Source organism: Mytilus galloprovincialis, chromosome 5 (assembly GCF_965363235.1).
Source record: "Mytilus galloprovincialis chromosome 5, xbMytGall1.hap1.1, whole genome shotgun sequence".
NCBI lineage: Eukaryota > Metazoa > Mollusca > Bivalvia > Mytilida > Mytilidae > Mytilus > Mytilus galloprovincialis.
In genome coordinates this window covers 97,037,118-97,058,025 of record NC_134842.1, presented here as the reverse complement: position 1 = coordinate 97,058,025, position 20,908 = coordinate 97,037,118, and the positions used below count along the sequence as shown (strand labels likewise).

The following is a 20,908-nucleotide window of genomic DNA, read 5'->3' as shown; positions in this document are numbered from 1 at the left end:
CTTTCTACAAGATGGGTTATTACAAACCAAAGATAATCAAATAAAAGCAAGACTTGTTGTGCGAGGTTTTGAAGAAGAATTTACCATGCAGAGAGACAGTCCAACAGTAGGAAAAAGAATAATTAAAATATTCCTTTCAACGGTAACTGCAAGCATGAATCGGATCGTTAAAACTATAAAATCGGCTCTTTTTCAAGGGAAGATATAAGATAGAGATGGGTGTAATTTTTCTGAAGCCCCAACCAGAAAGCAAATTTTAAGAATGGAAAAAAATATGAAGATTAAAGGACTGCTTGTATAGACTTAAATATGGAGCAAAACCATTTTATTTCAGTGTTAGGGGAGAGTTTTTACGTTTGGGATGTAAACAATATAGTTTGGACCCTGCAGTGTTTGTCAAATGTTTATGGAATGAATTATTTTCGTGTAGGTGATTTTCTTCATTCTGGGGATGAAAAGTTTGAGGAAGTTATGAGAAAACTGCGGACAAGATTTATTGAAGAGAGAAATATTTTTCATATGTAGGATTTCAAATTTATTAGAACAATTATGACATTATTCTGGATGATTCTGCATATATCGAGAAAATAGATAACAACTATAGAATCATATTAAAGAGCAAGACACAAGATGTCCTTAGTACAAGGGAACAAACCTTGTGCAGGAAGTTAATTGGCCAAATAAAATTTAGCTGTTCAAGTTTCAAGACCTGATATATATGGGTTTTGAAATGAGTACTAAAAATTTGATAAATAATAGACTTAAGGAAATTAAATCCATAATTTCATTTCCAAAAATGAATAAATATATAAAAGAATGAAAAATTATCGTAACTAATGACATTTTCATAAAATTGAAGCGAGCTAAAACATTTTAATTGGCGCCAACCTCACCCTAATCTGTAACAGTAGTATTTTTTTAATTGAATTGAGAAAACAATTGTATGGTTGTGGATATATCACTTCTTGGTTTTCAAACAAGTTAGAACACAAGTCTATAAAACATTTGTATTTTATTGAACATTAGTTTATAAATTAGTGTTTGCCCATTAAAAAGACCAAAATGGTATCCCTCAGATAATATTGAATCCACAGTAATTCTTGACACAAAATACTTGTTTTTAACTCAAAGCAATAAATTATGCTTTTATTGTTGTTCTTTATCATTAGTTACATAAAAGATTAACCATTGAAGAATAACCAAAGACTAACTGCTTATGACAGCCCCATGTACTAGTTTAAGTGGAATTTTCTCGAAATAAGTTGTGCTACATTTTTGCTTTGAGAAAAATAACTATATACATGATATAGTTCTCCAAGGTACCAGGATTATAATTTAGTACGCCAGACGCGCGTTTCGTCTACACAAGACACGTCAGTGACGCTCATATAAAAATAATTATAAAGCCAAACAAGTACAAACTTGAAGAGCATTGAGGATCCAAAATTCCAAAAAGTTGTATATCAAGCTAAGAAATATAACAAAAACCTGGTTAATTTAAATAACTGATCTCTTTTAGCAGTCAATTTGCAATTTAAAATTGATACATTTCATGAAGACTCTTGTCTATTGTTGAGACCATGTGCTGACCTCTACATGCTTTAATTTTGTGCTTGTGTCTTATCGATGTAACCCCCACTATTTCTTTTTCTCTTGCTTTGTGAGTACCCAAGCAACAGACATAGTGATTGGTCACTGTTTTCAAGTTCCACGGACTATAAAATTCAATAATTTTCACATTATAAGCACTTTTACAATCAAGGATAATTCAAACTTGAAAAAAAAAAACTGGCTCTTAGTGGATTTCAATATGCAATCAAACATATATCAGTTTTATCCACACGTTCCTGTTAGTAGCATACTCATAATTAAGAGTACTGGTACTGGTTTCAATAGTTGCAGAGGCGAGACTGTAGTATAAGAGAAAAGCGAAAGATACAGATGTAAATTCAATCAAACAGACCGAAAATAAACTGACAATGACATTGCTAAAAATGAAAAAAGACAAATAATTAATAATACACAAGACACCACATAGAAAACTAAGGACTAAAACCATATGATAGTGGTGTCTGGGGTGTCAACAATTGATAATCTATGATAATTCAATTTAAGAGGAATCAGTAATGGTCAGGCTATCATATTTGGAAGGCAGATGTAGTTTCATTTGTGCATCTCATGGAGGTCACTTTGCTCATTTCCTTAAACAAGCCAGGAATATAACAATTGTGTTTAATAGTGTTGTTGTCCATTGATGTGTTTTATCGTTTGATTTTGCCATTTGGTTAGGGCTATCTGTTTAGTTTAGTATTTTTGATTTATTATTTGTGATTTTACTTTTTTCCTTTCTTTTCATACACTTGTGCTTTCAATTTTGCCATTTGATAAAAGACTAACTATTTTCAGAATTGTTCTAGTTATTCAATTTTTTTCATTTTTTCAATCACCCATAGACCATACAAACTTAGAAAACTTTGCCGTTATACATATATGTAAAAACCAGTTGGTTGACCGTTTCACAAATGATATCAGATATGTTCCTTACGTCGTAACTACAATCCCCATCCATTTCATGAATGTGACCTACCGAATTAACATTATTTATCGGATTTGTTATCACATAAGGGACACGACGGGTGCCACATGTGGAGCAGGATCTTCTTACCATTCCAGAGCACATGAGATCACCCCTAGTTTCTTGTGGGGTTCGTGTTGCGTATTCTTTAGTTTTCTATGGTGTGTCATGTGTACTTTTGTTTGTCTATTTGTCTTTTTTTCATTTTTAGCCATGGCGGTGTCATTTTTTCTTCTTTCGATTCATGAGTTTGACTATCCATCTGGTATTTTTCGTCCCTCTTCTATTACATATAGGCAAACGGTTTTGTCAAAAGTTTATTCTTTTCTTTTCTTAAAGTTGTTCAGTAAAATAGGTTATAAACCAACATCCAGGAGATTAACTTAAATGATCCAGATTATAGATAGACAACTCCTATTTCATATGCGACATCTGTTGTATTGGTCACAATTCGTACTTTATTTGGCCTTTTTAACTTTTTTGGATTCGAGCGTCACTGATGAGTCTTTTGTAGACGAAACGCGTGTCTGGCGGATATACAAAATTTAGTCATGGTATCTATGATGAGTTTATTTTAAACCAAGATAATGTGTTCATAAAACACCAAGTCTTGCATGTGCTTTCACATCACTACTAATTAGTTATTTGTGAAATCTGCTTCAAAACCTTTATATGGCATATATTTCATAATGAATAGGTGAGCTAGGGGTTTCAAGTTGTTGTGAACACATCTAAGTAATTCAATTGCACAAATGGACGGATTGGAAAACATAATGCCAAACTACTCTTCTACCTACCAAAAAAATCTGTTCTTTTTTAAGAGAACTTTCAACTTGATGTGGACGTTGGAAAGATACTTTTATTGTTTCAAAGTTTCAGTATGTCTTCAGTCAGCACTTCGGTGTTGACATGAATATCAATTATATGGTCATTTTTATAAATTTTCTGTTTACAAAACTTTTGAATTTTTCGAAAAACCAAGGATTTTCTTACCCCAGGAGTAGATTACCTTAGCCGTATTTGGCACAACTTTTGGGAATCTTGGGTCCTCAATGCTCTTCAACTTTGTATTTGTTTGGCTTTTTAACTATTTTGATCTGAGCGTCACTGATGAGTCTTATGTAGACGAAACGAGAGTCTGGCGTATAAAATTATAATCCTGGTACTTTTGATAACTATATTCAGTGTCTTAGATGTTTCATCATACATTGCTAAGTAGGTTAATGTTTATGCTCATCCTGTGCAATTATTGAAGTCATAAACATATCTTTTGGACTTTTATCTCCATTAGACCAGAATTGTCCATCTGCTAAAACTAAAACGATGTGGTTCACTCCTTTGCTCAGACCACAAGAAAACTTCTGTAGCAAAGAGTACTGAAAACCAGCAATGAATCAGTCAATTAAATCACTGGCATCTGTTTTTAAACAAGCCTACTATGAGTATTGCCTGGCTATACATAGCCCCCTACCAGTTAAAAAAAATTCATTGTAATGGAACAAATTTCTAATTTGATCTATAACTTGTCATGGTGTCAACTATATAACAAATATCAAGTCAATATCTTCAACAAATGAAATACGACCAGCATATCGCTGTTCAAGGAAATATTTTACTAATTTCTAAGGTGTCAACGCATGAAAATTCTGATTCAACTTTTGTCAGGACATCATTTTTACGTCACACTATGAATTTTGAGCAGAATAGCTTAAAACGGAGATAACCATCATTAACATAGAATCAACACATAAAGAGCAAAAACGAAAAAAATCATTCCAGATTTTGCAGATCAAAATCATCAATTTTTTTACGTCTAAATCACGTGATCAAAAACATCTTCAGGAACTCTCTGCGTCAGTGGCTTCCCGGCAGCAAGCATGACCAAAAGAAAATGTGAAAAATTGATTAATTATTAGAGTGAATTTCCAAGTCGAAGGAACATACCTTTGCACAAAATCATTTGACAGGGCAAAATTTTGAATTTGATCTGTAACTTGTCATGGTCAAACTATATTACACCAATCATAAAATCAATATCTTAAAGCAAGACAAGAAACATGGTGGAAAACTAATTATTTGAAAGAATTTTCAAAGTTCAATGATCATACACATAATCTTCAGACCGGAACAAAACTTGAACTTAATCTGTAACTTGTCATGATAAAACAATAAACCAGAAATCAAATCAATATCTTCAAGGACAAAGTAGAAAGTGTGGGAAACTGATTTGCCTGACTGATAGATGGACAGGCAGATGGATTGCAAACATAAATTCCCCTTTGACTTCGTCGGTAAGGGACTAAAAAGACAGCAAAAATAATAACACTAGTTGGATGCTATCAATAAAAAACAAATTATTGAAATACAAATGTAGATATAGAACTCTGATAAAACCCCGATGTTCAGTGGACCGTAAAATTAGGGTAAAACCTCTAATTTGGCATTAAAATTAGAAAGATCACATCATAGGTAACATGTTTACTAAGTTTCAAGTTGATGGGACTTCAACTTCATCAAAAACTACCTTGACCAAAAACTTTAACCTGAAGCGGGACAAATATACGGAACCACAGACCAGAAAACATAATGCCCCTCTACTATAGTAGGTGGGGCATAAAAAATCAGCAAACAGTTAGATTTTTGCAATAAACTAGAATAGTATGTGTTCTACATATTCTTTATTTACATGTTTACAAAATGATCAACAAATTATCATAACAACAACAACTATAGTATAATTTGCTCCACAAAATATTAAATAAATATGTGTAAGTCTGTTCAAATATGACTTGCTGAAACAGCCTGTTATCTGCCCCTGGCAGGAGAATGGGTTTGATGATAGGTGTGTATGAAAAGCTTTATTATGAATATTGGAACCTATCCATGGTCTAGTATAACAATATTTAGGTCAGGTTAATTAAGCTATCTCCCTTTTTTTTAATTATCTAAATATCTGATTCTAGTTCAATATAACTTCTATCTTTTAATATATAAACAAACATACTAATTTCAGAGAGAATTTTATAAAAGATATAAACAAACTATGCTAACAGAATATCTACATGATTGCTTTCTTTCCTAGTAGAGTTTTAGTCAAGTTTAACTATATAGGGGACATTTCAATATTATACTATAATTTTAAGTTTGATTACTAAATAAATACAAGTCAAAGAATTCCAAATGAACTAACTTCATTAAATGAGTATTTTGTAGAGCAAATTGTACCATGACAAAAAGCACTTTTAATGGTTTGATTCGAATGAGATTATATAATTAATATCAAGGTTTAAAAATCACAGGTATGCAGGATAACTAACTACCCACAATGCATCTACAAATATGGTTTCATTTGTACTCTGGGATACCTTTAAAGGACTGCTCCATTTAAATTAATATAAAATTCAGGAGCAGACAATAATTATTCCCTAGTTTAAAACTTCACTCATACATACAATTTCAAAGTGCCTTCTCAGGCGCCAAAATATATATTGATGGCTCCTCCTATTAATGCAAATACTGTGGATTCATTAATATTCGTTGGATACTAAATTTTGTGGACTTTGTGGGTACAAGAGAACCATGAATTTAAATGTTCAACTAATTACAAATTTTCTAAAGGAATGTATACAGGACTTGGCCAAAACCACTTATTTAAATATCAACGAATATGCAAGTTTTTCTCAATCCACGAAAATTAGTAAGCACGAAAATAAATAAATCCACAATACAACTGAAAACTGCCATTAGACATTACAAAAGGAAGTGCATTGAATTTATTACAGCTATTCTAATAGTGTATGATAAACAAAAGTATGGCAAGTGTCTTTACTAGGTTTGATCATTGCTACAATTATATGAATCATGAATTAAATCCTTTATCCAATAAAAATCTAAGTATTTTTAAAAAAACATTTTCATACTGAAAATATTTCAGTTTTATGTGTCAATGCAAACTGTTTCATCGAGTAAGCTTCTTTGATCATTTTGCAAGTAAACCAACCAAACATTAAATGAACCTGCTATTTTAGAAAAGCTCTAGTTTTAAAACAATTCTTTTTAACTATTAGTGCTATGAAATGTCTTAAAAGCCAACTTTTTTCTCTATTCTCTATTTATATTTTCCATTATTCTCAATTCTCCTTAGTTTTGCCTGTTTTTCTCCTATTTTTTTTCTATTTCTGTTCATTATTTCTATTCTGTAAACCCCAAATGAATAGTTCAACCGCTTGTATATTATGAAAACAAAATAATATGTGATGTAGTGGTTAAGAATCCATAGGATTTATTAAATAACTAGTAAGTAAACTTATGTTACCATGAAACATGTGAATTAAAACGACATTGAATCACACTGAAGTGTTAATACAAAAACATTTGTAGATGTGCTTATTTTGAAATATTCTTTGTCTTTATAATTTCAAAGTACTATATGAATATGAGTAATGAAAATGATTTCTGTCACTGCTCATATCAGTGTACTTCTCAAATTATCACATATATATTTATATAACATACCTAAGAGGATGCTGAAATGACTGTATTTATGTTAATTTTTCCATGATTATAATAAAAGGTACCAGTAAATGACTGTATACTGTTGTTGTTTTTTTTTAAATCAAATACCCTAAAAATCCATGATCTGACATGAGACAATTGTGTTAAAACTGCAATCTGCAATCTTGAAAGCATTTCTTTGAACTGTCGAATTTACTATGTATTAATTATCAGTCAAAGGATACCAAATTCTTCTCTAGACTATATACAAGTAAAAAAAAATGGTGGACGAATCATATGTTATCCATTTTGCAATTTTGTCCGCTAGAACTTTTCTTGTGAAAATGTACTCTCAATTTTTAATATTTGCCACCTTTGTATACAACTTATTCAAAGTTGATAAATAAGTTGATATTTTCACTTAAAACACCCAATACCACAATAGGTTCATAGTTATATTTTATTATGGAACAAAACTTGCAAAACATTTTTCATACCAGATTCAACTTGAAAGCTTCTTATTTTTAGAGGGAAATTTGAGTAATGTATACAACAGTAAAACAACTTTTCATAACCTGAATAATATTTAACAGGTTCCCATTTCAAATTATGTAAATGAATCACACTGGACATGGTTGAATATTTGTTTATGGCACATAATAGTGATGGCTTTCACAACATTTAAATAATGAATTCAGATAACAAATAAAATGGTAGTTTTAACAAAAATGTAGCACAAAGATGGCATTGCCAACATGATATACAATTCAAACAAAAAGTCGTTAAATTTACTACATATTTTCTTCAAACAAAATTGTTCTATTAAAACCATTGTATTTTTTTTATATATAATTTTTAAAGTGACAACATCAGAACAGTTTTTGCAATCATTTATAACTAAAAAAAGTTATACTGAAACTTCCTTTAGAATAAAGAAACCATTTATAAGTAAAAGATGAAAATAAAACATGCTAGAATTTAACTTTAGTTAGAAGTCATATTACAAATATTTAAAGATGCTTAGAACTTAAATAGCGGACAAATAGATTTGACTAGATTATACTCTGCCAGTTTTGTTTGGAAATAATAGTGTTGAAATGAAACAAAGGTTTTACAATTTTACATTAAGATATATAATGGAAGATAACTCTATCCCACAAGAAATTCTGTCATTACGGGAGATATTAACACACACTAAATTACACTGTTTATAGTTCAATTACAGCTAATTTCCTAATGCTTGTAGAATAAAACTTTGGTAGGCTTGCTTGTTCTGTTTTTATAAACGATAATTCAAGCTTTGAAATTAACATTGACATCTTCAAACAATTATACATATACGCATATTTTAACCTGTATATAGTATATCTAAATTTGATTGAACGTTATCCCTATTACAATTGTACAACATACAAACAAAGTAAGCAAGCTAACCAGGGTCTTGCTTGACATACATGAGGAAATTAGCTGTAATATGGGAGGTAACTATCACACAATTATTACACTTGTATATTTCTATCAATATTAGAGATAAATCTATCACACACTAATTACACTGTTATAGTTCGATTAATATGGGAGATAACTCTATCACACAATTAATACACTTGTATAATTCTATCAGTATGGGAGATAACTCTATCACACAATAATTACACTCTTTAAATTCTAGACTCCATCACACGCTAATTCGCATCATTATTGGAGATAACTCTATCACACAATAATTACACTGGTATCATTCTATCATAATGGTAGATTACTCATCACACAAGAAGTCCTATCAATATGGAAGATATCTCTATCACACTTGTATCATTCTATCGTGATGTGAGTTAACTCATCTCACAATAATTACACTGGTATCATTCTATCATAATGGGAGACAACTCTATCACACAATAATTACTGAGTATCATTCAATAAATATATATGAACATACACACACACACACATATATGCTCTGTCAGATAGATATTTAAACTCTATTAAAATAAGCACTTACATACACAATATGATCTTTTACAACAGTTTAAAAATGCAATTTATATAAATTATTGATGAAAACAAAATGTCGTAATTTTTGTTCTGGCATTCATTTTATCACAAACAATTAATAATATGATAACATATGACAAGAATTCCACAATGATGTATGAATATTTCACTCAACGATTCTGAATCGGAAGGATCTATCTATAACTAGTTACAATGTCAAACTTCAAATATTCGTGACTTACATCATTGAAATGTTCAAAGCATTTTACTTTTGGAAAATTCTAAACAATTTGAAAAATCTTGCAACAAGCAGGACGGTCAATAATGAATAATGGTAAAAACTTTTTTAATTGCAAATTAAGAAATTAAACAAATACAATAAATAGAAAGGCACATCAAGTCAGGTGAAAAATAAATAATAGTCTGATAATTTCCAATAGTACATTTTGTGTAACACTAATAATTAGCAGGGAAAACCAATGCACATACAAAGTTAACATTATCATGCTTGGCTTTACAACAATAATGAATGGATTTCTATTCAAACTAAGTTTCATAATATAAAACAAACTAATTTCTTTTTTCTACAACTATATAGCTACTGTTTATTTTTTTATAAATTTAACTTTTATTGAAACTTTAGAGCCAATGAACTATGATGACTGGTACTTTTTTTATTTCAATTTTTAAATGCACTTTTTCATGCATTCTTTACAAGCATCCGTATCAAAGAAATTTTGTTTTCCATTTTAAATACCATTTAATAATCAGCGATTCAGTTACTGCGAAGTAAAATAATTCAATTTTGTTATATCTTGTATGAATGAGAATTACTACACTATTATACTGCACTGTGTATAATACTAAATATTAAATAATAACAATTTGTCAGTGAAGAAAGTAATTTTTTTTATCAGTTGTAGGTAAGAAATGGATCAAGTTAAAAGAAACAAAATACAGACAATACTTCACAGTTAAAAAACAAACATATATATCATATGACTGCTATGAACCAGATGAAGGTTTTGTAATTGCAGTTGTAGTATTTATATTTGTTGTCGTAACAACATTTGGTACTGAAACAACAACAAGCGGTTTAACAACTGATGGTATCATTGATTGAACTTGTCCAGCTTGTAACAACCCAGGCGTGAAGATTGGGATCTGTTTCAGTAACATCTGACTCAACTGGGCCTGCGTCAGTCCTGCTGCTCCCAGCTGTAGAGCTGGGGACATGGGAGACAACAGCTGGGTACCAGGTGTCATCTGAGCCAGAGACATAAGCTGGAGTGATGAAGAGCCTTGATTGGGTGTTGAAGTAAATACGGGAGATGGAGAACTAACGGTCGATAAACCTGATGGTAATGATGTCCGTGGAATTGTCTGTGCCAATAATGCATTTAATGGTATATGTCCTGCCATTAGGTGAGGTGCAAACATTGGTCTCACATTAGCCATTTGTGTTACATTTTTAGCATGCTGACTGGCCTGTACACTTGTAACAGCGGCTGTTGGTACAACAGTTGTTCTCATAGGTGTTGCCACCCCTGTTGAATAAGTCACCGGATTAGTTTGAACAGTTGGTGTAAAACTAGTTACCACTGCATGGGACTGGTGCATACTGGTAACAGCTGGATTGGGTGTCACTAAGAGATGTTGTGTGTTTGGTAATCCTTTGCCTACAGGCTGTACCTGGAATGTTGTCATGGGTAACGACAGGCCAGCGTTAGCCATTTTACTGATTGCCTGTAATTGTGCACTTGGATTGGACATATGTGTATTCAGAGGGGTAAAGGTGAATGTCGGCCTGGCATTTGTCACTGGTCTGGTGATGCTTGAAGTCACAGAAGTGGCTGAAAAACAAAATAATACAATAACTGACTGATGATCATTTCTTAAAAACAAAAAATGGTTTACTTTTTTAAATTGTTATTTGGATGGAGAGTTGTCTCATTGGCACTCACACCACATCTTCCTTTATCTATATATAGTACTTTGAAAATGAATTTACTGTACATAAATTAAGCTTTTAGTTTTCTTGTTTGAATTGTTTACATTTGTCATGTCGAGGCCTTTTATAGCTAATTATGGGCTTTGCTCATTGTTTAAGTCAGTAGTGTCATCTATAATTGTTAATTTCTGTGTCATTGGTCTCTTGCCGAAATTTGTCTCATTTCAATCATACCACATTTTTTTTATTATATTTTCAATTCATAGTTAAGACTTTGAAGTGCCTTTATTTGGTTAATGTACTTTTTTAAAAGCCTGGTGACCCCCGTTTTATTTTACCATAAAATGTTCGAAAAGCTCGTAACTTTTTTTTCATTGTTGCTGGTGGTGGTGGAGTGGATGGCTTAACACATCAAAAGAAAAGCACATTCTGATATAAACCTAGTCAAACATCAAATGATAATAGTTAATTACATCTTAAATTTTGTCACAGAGACCCAAGAAAGTTGATTTAAAAACTTTAGACTTATTGTTTTAAGTTTTGTTCCTATTGACATTAAAGATTTTTTATTGTAAAACATAACGAATTTCTTACTAAAAACTAAAAAAAAAATTTGAAAATCTTTCTCGTTCAAAATGGTAATTTTTTTTACAAAATTATACACACAGCTACTTGGCAAAGCTCTGCTCAAAATATTAAATTCAGGAATACATATATATGCCACCTGTGCCATTATATTTTCAAATTAAAGAACCTTAGTGAGCACGCTCACATACCCCACGTCCCCACATTGTCATTGGAGAAATTAATTAAGTATAAGAAAAAAAATTGTATAAGAAAAAATATTGAATAATAATTTCCTGTCAATATACATAGTATGTCCTTATTATCTACAAAGTTTCATGAAATTCTGTTGTGTGGTTTGAGAGGAGTTGCGATGACAAACTGTTGCAGTAGTACATTAAAGTAAATAAGTTCAAAGGGGCGTAACTCCTAGAAAAAAAATTGAATCGCAATTTCCCGTCGATATGCACAACTACATAGTATGTCCTTATTATCTGAAAAGGTTTCGTGAAATTCTGTTGTGTGGTTTGAGAGGAGTTGCGATGACAAACTGTTGCAGTAGTACATTAAAGTAAATAAGTTCAAAGGGGCGTAACTCCTAGAAAAAAAATTGAATCGCAATTTCCCGTCGATATGCACAACTACATAGTATGTCCTTATTATCTGAAAAGGTTTCGTGAAATTCTGTTGTGTGGTTTGAGAGGAGTTGCGATGACAAACTGTTGCAGTAGTACATTAAAGTAAATAAGTTCAAAGGGGCGCAACTCCTAGAAAAAAAATTGAATCGCAATTTCCCGTCGATATGCACAACTACATAGTATGTCCTTATTATCTGAAAAGGTTTCGTGAAATTCTGTTGTGTGGTTTGAGAGGAGTTGCGATGACAAACTGTTGCAGTAGTACATTAAAGTAAATAAGTTCAAAGGGGCGCAACTCCTAGAAAAAAAATTGAATCGCAATTTCCCGTCGATATGCACAACTACATAGTATGTCCTTATTATCTGAAAAGGTTTCGTGAAATTCTGTTGTGTGGTTTGAGAGGAGTTGCGATGACAAACTGTTGCAGTAGTACATTAAAGTAAATAAGTTCAAAGGGGCGTAACTCCTAGAAAAAAAATTGAATCGCAATTTCCCGTCGATATGCACAACTACATAGTATGTCCTTATTATCTGAAAAGGTTTCGTGAAATTCTGTTGTGTGGTTTGAGAGGAGTTGCGATGACAAACTGTTGCAGTAGTACATTAAAGTAAATAAGTTCAAAGGGGCGTAACTCCTAGAAAAAAAATTGAATCGCAATTTCCCGTCGATATGCACAACTACATAGTATGTCAATATTATCTGAAAAGGTTTCGTGAAATTCTGTTGTGGGGTTTGAGAAAAGTTGCGATGACAAGAAACAGGACTGACGGACTGATGGACGGACGGACGGGTCAAAAACATTATACCCTGCGCAACTTCGTTGCGTGGGGTATAATTATAATGTACATGTGGATTTATTATTATTGGTCAGATACCAATCTAAGTAGATTTTTTGTGCTGGTGAACCAGTAATCTAAATGTTAAAATTTTCTTTTAGATTTGTATGCAGACCTTTGTTCATTTCACGAAATCAAATATCTTCACAAAAAAAGCTTCCACAATCCATGAAAATAAATGAATCCCCAGAATATATTTTTATTACCTAATTGTGCTTTTTGTTGTCTCTGAAGCATCTGTCTTTGGTTCAGTGTGTGGGCCAATAATTGTGTCACTGGTGTACGAGCTGGAAAATGACTTAACGGTATATAAGGATTTGGGCTGATTGTTGTTGATACTTTGTTACAGTTGACAAAGGATGGTGTTGCCACTTTGGGATGAGCTGGGACTATTGTGTTGGTTACCCTGACAACATCACTGGAAATAGTTGTTGATGCTGGCTGGGTTAAATGAATTGTTCCTTTGGTTGGCGATCGCTTCAATTGACCTGCTAAAATAAACAAAGCCATGATAAATGAGTGAAACAAGTACCAGAAAAAAGGTATCAACCTTCGAGACATCACAAGGTATAGGTAACTTTAAAGTATTGTACAATATATAGGTAAACTAGATGTCTATTGTGGGAACAAGTATTGTTGAATATTTTGAATTTGTTTTTATTCTCTGGATACTAATTTTGTATATTTAAGTTGGTAAAATTTTAACAAATATACTCAAGGGTTTAATGCACAAAATTCAGCATCCAGAAAAACACAATTTTTCCTTCATCCAAAAAAAGTTGGTATCCACAGTAATTGGATTTTGGTCTATTTTAAATAATTGTTCAAGGTATTTCTCACATCTTGTGCCTATGCAGTATGGATTTTGCTCATTGTTGAAGGCCATACACTACAGTAATACAAAGCCTCTTGCTTCTCTGTCATTTTGTTCTCTGGTAGAGAGTTGTCTCATTTGCAATCAAACTCTTTTCATTTTTAAAAAGAATAAATCTATTTATTGTCATTACAATACTTACTTGTATAAAGTTTGTAGGGGCCCCTTCCAGGGAGTTCTTCATTATCTTCCTCACTACATATTGGACTGCCTTGTTCTGAATAAACATTTCAAACATTATTCATTTGTATAAAGATAACAAATTCAATATACCAACTACATTGACACTTGCCATGTGAGAAGAATTTCAATGCAGTTAAGTCCATTGAAAGTTAGGGAAAATGCTGTCATTATTTTTTGAATTGTTATTCTAATGAATATATGTTGTTGGTAAATCTTAAAGTCTAGTGTGCAGCTGCATATTTGACTACAAATGCATAATGACATTTAAAGATCTTTCTGATTCAAAATGTCTAACAATTCAGTTTCTCTGATTATTCACTGAATAATAATTCAATATGGTTATCATCCAATTAAATGGTTTTTTTTTTAATTCAATCATACATTTTACCAGATGAATTCATCTGTACCAAGTTTGGAACTCATGTGTCACATGATTTTTGAACCGGATTTATTCAAACTGTCTTACCTGTAGCAGTTGAAGTAGAATTAGAGTCTTGCTCCTCTGCATCTACTTTCCAATGGTCAAGGTCAACTTCTATGTTCAGACGTGACAATTCTCCTTTTAACGAAGCCAATCTTTCCTGAAGAAATATCTTTTCTTTTGCCAGTCGTTGCATTTCAAATTCATATTCCTTCTCTTTTCTCCTCAAAGCCTAAAACAGAAAGATTCAGCTCTTTTATTACAATTATCAAATGAACAGCTGCACTAACAAGACAAAGAGCCCTGATTAAGCATATTGACAAATAGACCTGATTAAGCATATTGACAAAGAGACTTGATTAAGCATATTGACAAATAGACCTATTTAAGCATACTGCAATTGTTGCAAGAATAAATGAAATATTGCAATGGCATTAAATAGTCATAAGCAAATAAAATAGCTCTGCAAATAACAATGTCAGAGAATAACACCATAATATATCCTGATTTTACATGCAAATAAAATTCATTACATCAATCTGACCCATCAAAAGACGTCATGGTTTCTTCTAAAAATTATTAAGATTTAGATACTAAATTATGAGTGATTTTCTAAAAAAAATATATTTTACAGAAAACTACTTTTCAACACAAACAAAAATTCACTGTTTTATGAGAAATGTATATTAGATGTGTAACCCTCTTAAAACACAGGGTTCTTGTTAAGGATTTTTGAAGGCGAGTCCAGGGACTCGTCATTTTTAGCCATGATCATGATGATGAGTCCAACAGCAAGAAGAAAATATTTTATTGCAATATAATGTAATATTTTAGTCTCCATTTCCTAACAAAGCAATGCAATGACATTAAATTCAGATAACTTTTAAACTTTTGCTATAAAATGATGATATTTGTGTTTAACTGTGTTTAGTTTATACTAAATATTTCAATCTTGATGCATCTGGTTTTGAAAATGGTGAGTCCAGACAGATTTTGAAGAGTCCAGCAGTCATGGACTCGCCTTAATGAGAACCCTGAGTTATTTTAAACATTAGGATTTGTTGTTGTTTTCTTTGCTTATTAATTATAACCTTGACCTACTGTTGTGCTGTTTTCTTTGCTAATTAATTATAACCTTGACCTACTGTTGTTAAATTAGTAGGGTTTTATCATTTCTAAACAGGTCATACACAGGATTAAAAATATATTAGAGGAGGAGTTAATACCATTTGACCATTAGTAGGGGAATTTTAACTACAGGTATTTCTTTTTTTTAATAGAAGTATATTGAGGTCCTACAGACATGACAGAGATCTGAATATTGGATATCTCTTCTTCACCTTAAAGGTAGTGTCAACTGAATCATTTATTTTGTAAGCTACAGTACACATGTACCAGTCATTTGTTGTTGTATGATTATAGTGAGACATTGCATGGATTTTTCAAGCATTCCACTGAGTCCTGTATTCGGATCCATTCCCAATGGCAAAACCCCTATATTTTTCCCAATTTCAGGTGTAAAAATTCCCAAACGTAGTCAAAAAGTCCAGATTGAAATCCGCAATTTAACCTTTCCAAAACTACGCTCTTCACTTTAAAGGTAAATAAAGCGGGAAATCCTTATCACATGTGCGCTTTAGAAGCCCCGAATTTTGATAATAAAATAAAATATTTATTAACTTATTTCCCTTGGCAATGCCCATGTGAAATATGATTTATCTTGGGTAAACAAATCTTTATATTTCCCTCTGGCATGGGAAATAAATATATATTATTTTTCTCTTTGTCTCTGATTTCGGTCTCTCTTGAACATGTAAAATATGATTAAAAATCAAAGTCGCACTTAGACATTACTTTTTCTAAACTATGAAGTTATGAGAGAGAGAAAATATGTTTGTCTGAATATCTGACGTTTATACCTGGATATAACGAAGGGAGCCTCTCAAAATACCAAGATTGGATGTTCGCTTGTCTTCTAACGTTGGAATCTGCTTCTTTAAGTAATCAAAACATTCTTTCAAGTGAGCTCTCCTGTAAAAGTATAATTAATCAAACAATGTTTTTCTAAACCAGTAATTATTTTAAATTCATAAAATATTTTTTGTTTATAATTGTTAAGTGTTGGTCACATATATACAACAGGAATAAAAATGAAGTCTGTACATGTACATGTTTAATTGCAAATATGGCTTTATGTATAAACTGTGAGGTGGTCTTATCTAACTTATAATACAGCAGGTTGGCGAGATATTTTTCTTTCAACTTATCTTTACAATTATTGTTGCTGCTTCTCCACCTATAGTTCATCAGCAACTAAGAGTAATAGCAAATATAACAGAATAATTATATTGTTTCTAGATAGATATAAGAAGATGTGGGAAAAAGTGCCAACTCTCCATCCAATTACATACCTGTCAACTCACCCGTTTTTTGCGGGTGACACCCGTTATTTTCACCTCTCACCCGGGAGTTTTTCTTTACCCGGCGGGTCCCGGGAATTTCTAACATTACCCGTTTCACCCGGATTTCTGACCGGAATTGTTTCCGGTATTTAGAAGTAATACGACCTTCGGTTTTATCGGTCTTTTTCAATGTAACCAAAAGTCCAAATGTAGGACTGTTTACCTGAGCTACGTAACGATATGAAGAGACAACACAGCTACAAGATGAGTTCAGTGACTATCAGTTGACCCCATTAGATGAACTTTCACTTTGCACTTCCCCTGAAACTGACATTGGTACATTTTGGGGAGAAATGTCCAAGTTGCATGACATTTTTCTTAACAAGCCAAGATTTTTTGTTTTGTCAAAACTTGCTAAAACATTACTGGTTTTGCCAAACGGCAATGCAGACAGTGAGAGGGCATTTTCTTTAGTAAAGAAAATAGCTACAGAGTTTAGGGCTGATCTTAATAAGGATACACTGTGTGCTCTTCTTTCTTGTAAAATGAATACACATTTGCATTGCTATGAACTGAAACCAAGTGCAGTTCTTTTAAAGAATGCCAAGTCTGCTACTATGGAATATAACAATAGTCTGAAATAAACTTGTATACATGTTCTAACTGTTTCATATACATATTGACTAGATATAAATTATATGTAAACATATTTTTGTTCTTCAATTGAGCCCGCAAAATGTCGTACGCCTTATGACCTGAGATTTTTTTTCTCAATGCAGGTCATGACCTGACTTTTCATTTTCAGAGGTTGACAGGTATGCAATTATGTTCTATTACTTTTTGTGTTTTTTTTCTGTGCATGTTCATGATGTTCTAACTTTAAGTGTCATGGATAGATAGTCCTTGCTTCTCTATTTTGAATTGTGTACACGTTTCATAACATTGAGATGAGGCAAACAAAAGTAAGTTAAGAAAACAAAATTTCAGAAGTTTTCCATTTGTAAATGGGTGCACAGCTCTAGAACAGTAAAAGTGACGTCACCAAAATTCAAACTTTATTGGTGTTTTGCGGTAATTAGCATTGTGTACAAAATTTGTAACATTTACTTGTTTAACTAAAGTTAGCAGTTAGAGAACAGAAACATGTTATGCCCCCTCAGCACCTGCTGTCTTGGGAAGGGTTTGAACAACCAAAATATTTTAAAGTGTGGCCAAAATTATTTCACAGAAGTTACACAGATCATGTAGGTAGAATATGAAGATCAGTGTCAAAATGATACTAAGAACATATGTAGCAGTTATAAACCAAGAAAAGATTCGACATCAACCTTCGAATTCTTATGTTTAAAACAGCATTTGGTCAAGAAATTGGAGCAAAAAAATTCAACAGTATCCATGAACATGATAAACTTTGATAATTAAGTGTTTATATAGCATTACAAGTTTACCTGTTTTTCTCCAATTTATTGTGAACTTCTCTTGTTCCAGCCCTAAAATAATAAAATGATGAGTTAAAATATATATGCAACAGGAGTTTGAAAGGAGTGCTAATTATTAGAAACCAGATATCATAAATGTGTTTTCCATTTGTCAATGCTTTTGTGTGCATTCAACTCATGTTTAAAAATATTTATAATTCTACTAATGACATCATACATTGTATGTCATGTACATGGATGTAACATTTGTATCATGTTTTTCATAACGGATTTAAACAAACATAACATGGTATAGTATGCTCACATGAAGGTTCATTCTAAATTTTAGAAAGCCTTCATTTGCAGTTCCAGAGAAAAATGTGACGAAATTTTACACAATTTTGTACATACAAGTGTTCTTTAATCAATGAATTGGAAAGTTATGATGTCACACAGTATTAAGCATGTTCACATACAATATGCATTAATTTAATGAAATTCTCAAGAAAAGTTCAACCAAAAATACATGGGACAGAAGTGAAAAGGACATAATCAGTCAGTAATATACAAAAAAAAGACAGAAAGTCACAAATAATAGTGTTCATAATTGTTTTAAGATCTTGAAATAAGTTCTTTTTTATTCAGTTGCTGAAATTTATCACAAGTATTGATCATGTTGATGGATAGTCCAAATAATTATGACGTCTGGATTTTTGTTTTGTTTCAAAAAGATTTCCCACAATTATCAATGAAACGACACTTCTGGTGAATATAAAATATTAAAACCGGGACATTTTGAAAGACCTGAATTTCCAGATAATGTAAATCGAACGTTCCGGAAATTCGGGTCCATTGAATCTTAACGATTTTAAAATTTAATATTCACCGGAAGTGACGTTTCATTGATTATTGTGGGAAATCTTTTTGAAACAAAATACAATATTTGCCCGACTCAAATGGAATCGTATTTTATTTTACCGTTTCTTCTGGAAATATTTTACATCAATAAAGCACAAAAAAGGTAGGACTTTGTAACTACGTAAAAATTTTAAAACTGCAAGGAAAATTTTATGTCAAAATTAGGTCTCAAAGTTCCCCCTCAAACTCCAGACGTAAAAAATGGCTTCAGCGTTATGACTTCGTAGGAAGGCGTCCCAGAAAAGAATTTAAATAGCCTTGCCAGACGTCATAATTATTTGGACTAGTTGATTGATGAAGATTTTCGCAAATTGTATAAATCATGCAAACGGATACATTTTTAGAAACCATGAAGCCATTTAATTACAAATGTACTAAGCCATTATTACTGTTTTTTTAACAATATTTGTTCATAATTGAATTTTTTAATTAAATTTTGTTTTCAAAGGTGTTGATATAAAAAAAAGTTCAAGAAAAACAATAATTATTCTTAAATGATAAGCTCTTCTTCAAATTGTTGAAAGAAAAACATCAAAAACTGATTTTTTTTTTTTTTTTCTGAAAAAGTTCAAGGATTGGACATCTAGTCTAGAGAATAATTTGTAAAAGTTCTCTCATTTTTCATTTATTATTATTATATGAAAAATTTATTGCACTGAATAAACGTCTATTATTTTGTTTGTAAACAATGACACGCGGCAAATAGCACGTGTGTTCAAGGTCGATCAGATCGACAATATTATTAGTGTGCAAATACACATGTCAAAATATGTCACGTGAACAGACCCTCCGGCTCGCCTTTTTTCTCTTTCATCTCCATCTGCATACTTTCCAGAGTTGCTGGATTCAGGAGAGTCGTCAGAATCATTCCCAACTCGTGATGAATATCCGTGTGGGTCCTCTGATGTACTATCACCTTCAAAAATAAAAAAAAATCCAAGCGTCGAGTGATCATGCTCATAAATATATGCAAATTAGGTAGCGACCAGGAACCGTCAAAAATTCAAGATGGATATCTTCCTTATAACACAAAAATTGAAGCGTAGATTATCTATTGCATGACTGAATATTGTGCATACTTTAATAAAATTGTAAGTTCAAACGACAAAATGTAGTTTTCGTGTTCATATAAGGCAATTTCTGCAGCCATGTGCTTTGCTTACCACGTGTTTTTGGCTTGTTACGCCATTCTAGATATTCCGCAGCTTCCAACAAAGTTTCCAAACTCATCGCCAGAACCGAAGCTCTTTTCTATAGATGTCATTAATTGTTTATCATCCGAAATACTCATATATCCATGAGGACACACTATGTGTCCTCAAATATTTGATTGAATTCTTACAAATATTAAAAGAACATGGCGGGCGGCGGTACCAAAACACTTGCTGCCGTGCAAAATATTACAACACCACGTGGATTTTGATTGGCATCTGTCATCCTTGTCCAATGAAATTTAAGCATTTTGACGTCATACACAAACTTCAGAATCACATGTTTTGTTTTGGCTGTTCCATTTATTTAGTTCAACAAGTAGATCACCTATTCTAGACTTATCTATTATTTTTTATTGCCGAATTACTTTTGAAGATATTCCATTAATGTATTTTTATTGATATTATAGCATTATGTTGAAA

At 31.9% G+C, this 20,908-nt stretch overlaps 1 protein-coding gene across 3 annotated transcripts; it reads right to left on the bottom strand.

The window, feature by feature from the left end:
* Positions 1-5,238: 5,238 nt before the first annotated feature.
* LOC143076817 (uncharacterized) lies at positions 5,239-20,685 on the bottom strand. 3 transcript variants are annotated; one of them, XM_076252693.1, is made up of 8 exons: positions 20,438-20,685; positions 20,061-20,190; positions 18,387-18,428; positions 16,456-16,567; positions 14,582-14,768; positions 14,075-14,149; positions 13,265-13,546; positions 5,239-10,920 (listed from the first exon to the last, which is right to left on the bottom strand). In XM_076252693.1, the coding sequence occupies exons 1-8, from the start codon at positions 20,502-20,504 to the stop codon at positions 10,073-10,075; spliced, it is 1,743 nt and encodes a 580-aa protein (XP_076108808.1). In that variant the 5' UTR covers positions 20,505-20,685; the 3' UTR covers positions 5,239-10,072. The 3 variants fall into 3 exon arrangements, with proteins under 3 accessions (XP_076108808.1, XP_076108807.1, XP_076108809.1); XM_076252692.1 differs by having other exon boundaries at positions 13,265-13,549; positions 20,438-20,684; XM_076252694.1 differs by having other exon boundaries at positions 13,265-13,549; positions 20,073-20,190; positions 20,438-20,684.
* Positions 20,686-20,908: the final 223 nt, after the last annotated feature.

Bases quoted from the DNA above. Each gene is read 5' to 3' on its own strand.
- LOC143076817 (XM_076252692.1), bottom strand. From the start codon at position 20,504: ATGAGTTTGGAAACTTTGTTGGAAGCTGCGGAATATCTAGAATGGCGT. The intron at 20,191-20,437 runs GTAAGCAAAGCA...TTATTTTTGAAG, and splicing joins TAACAAGCCAAAAACACGTG to GTGATAGTACATCAGAGGAC. The intron at 16,568-18,386 runs GTAAACTTGTAA...ATACTTTTACAG, and splicing joins AATAAATTGGAGAAAAACAG to GAGAGCTCACTTGAAAGAAT.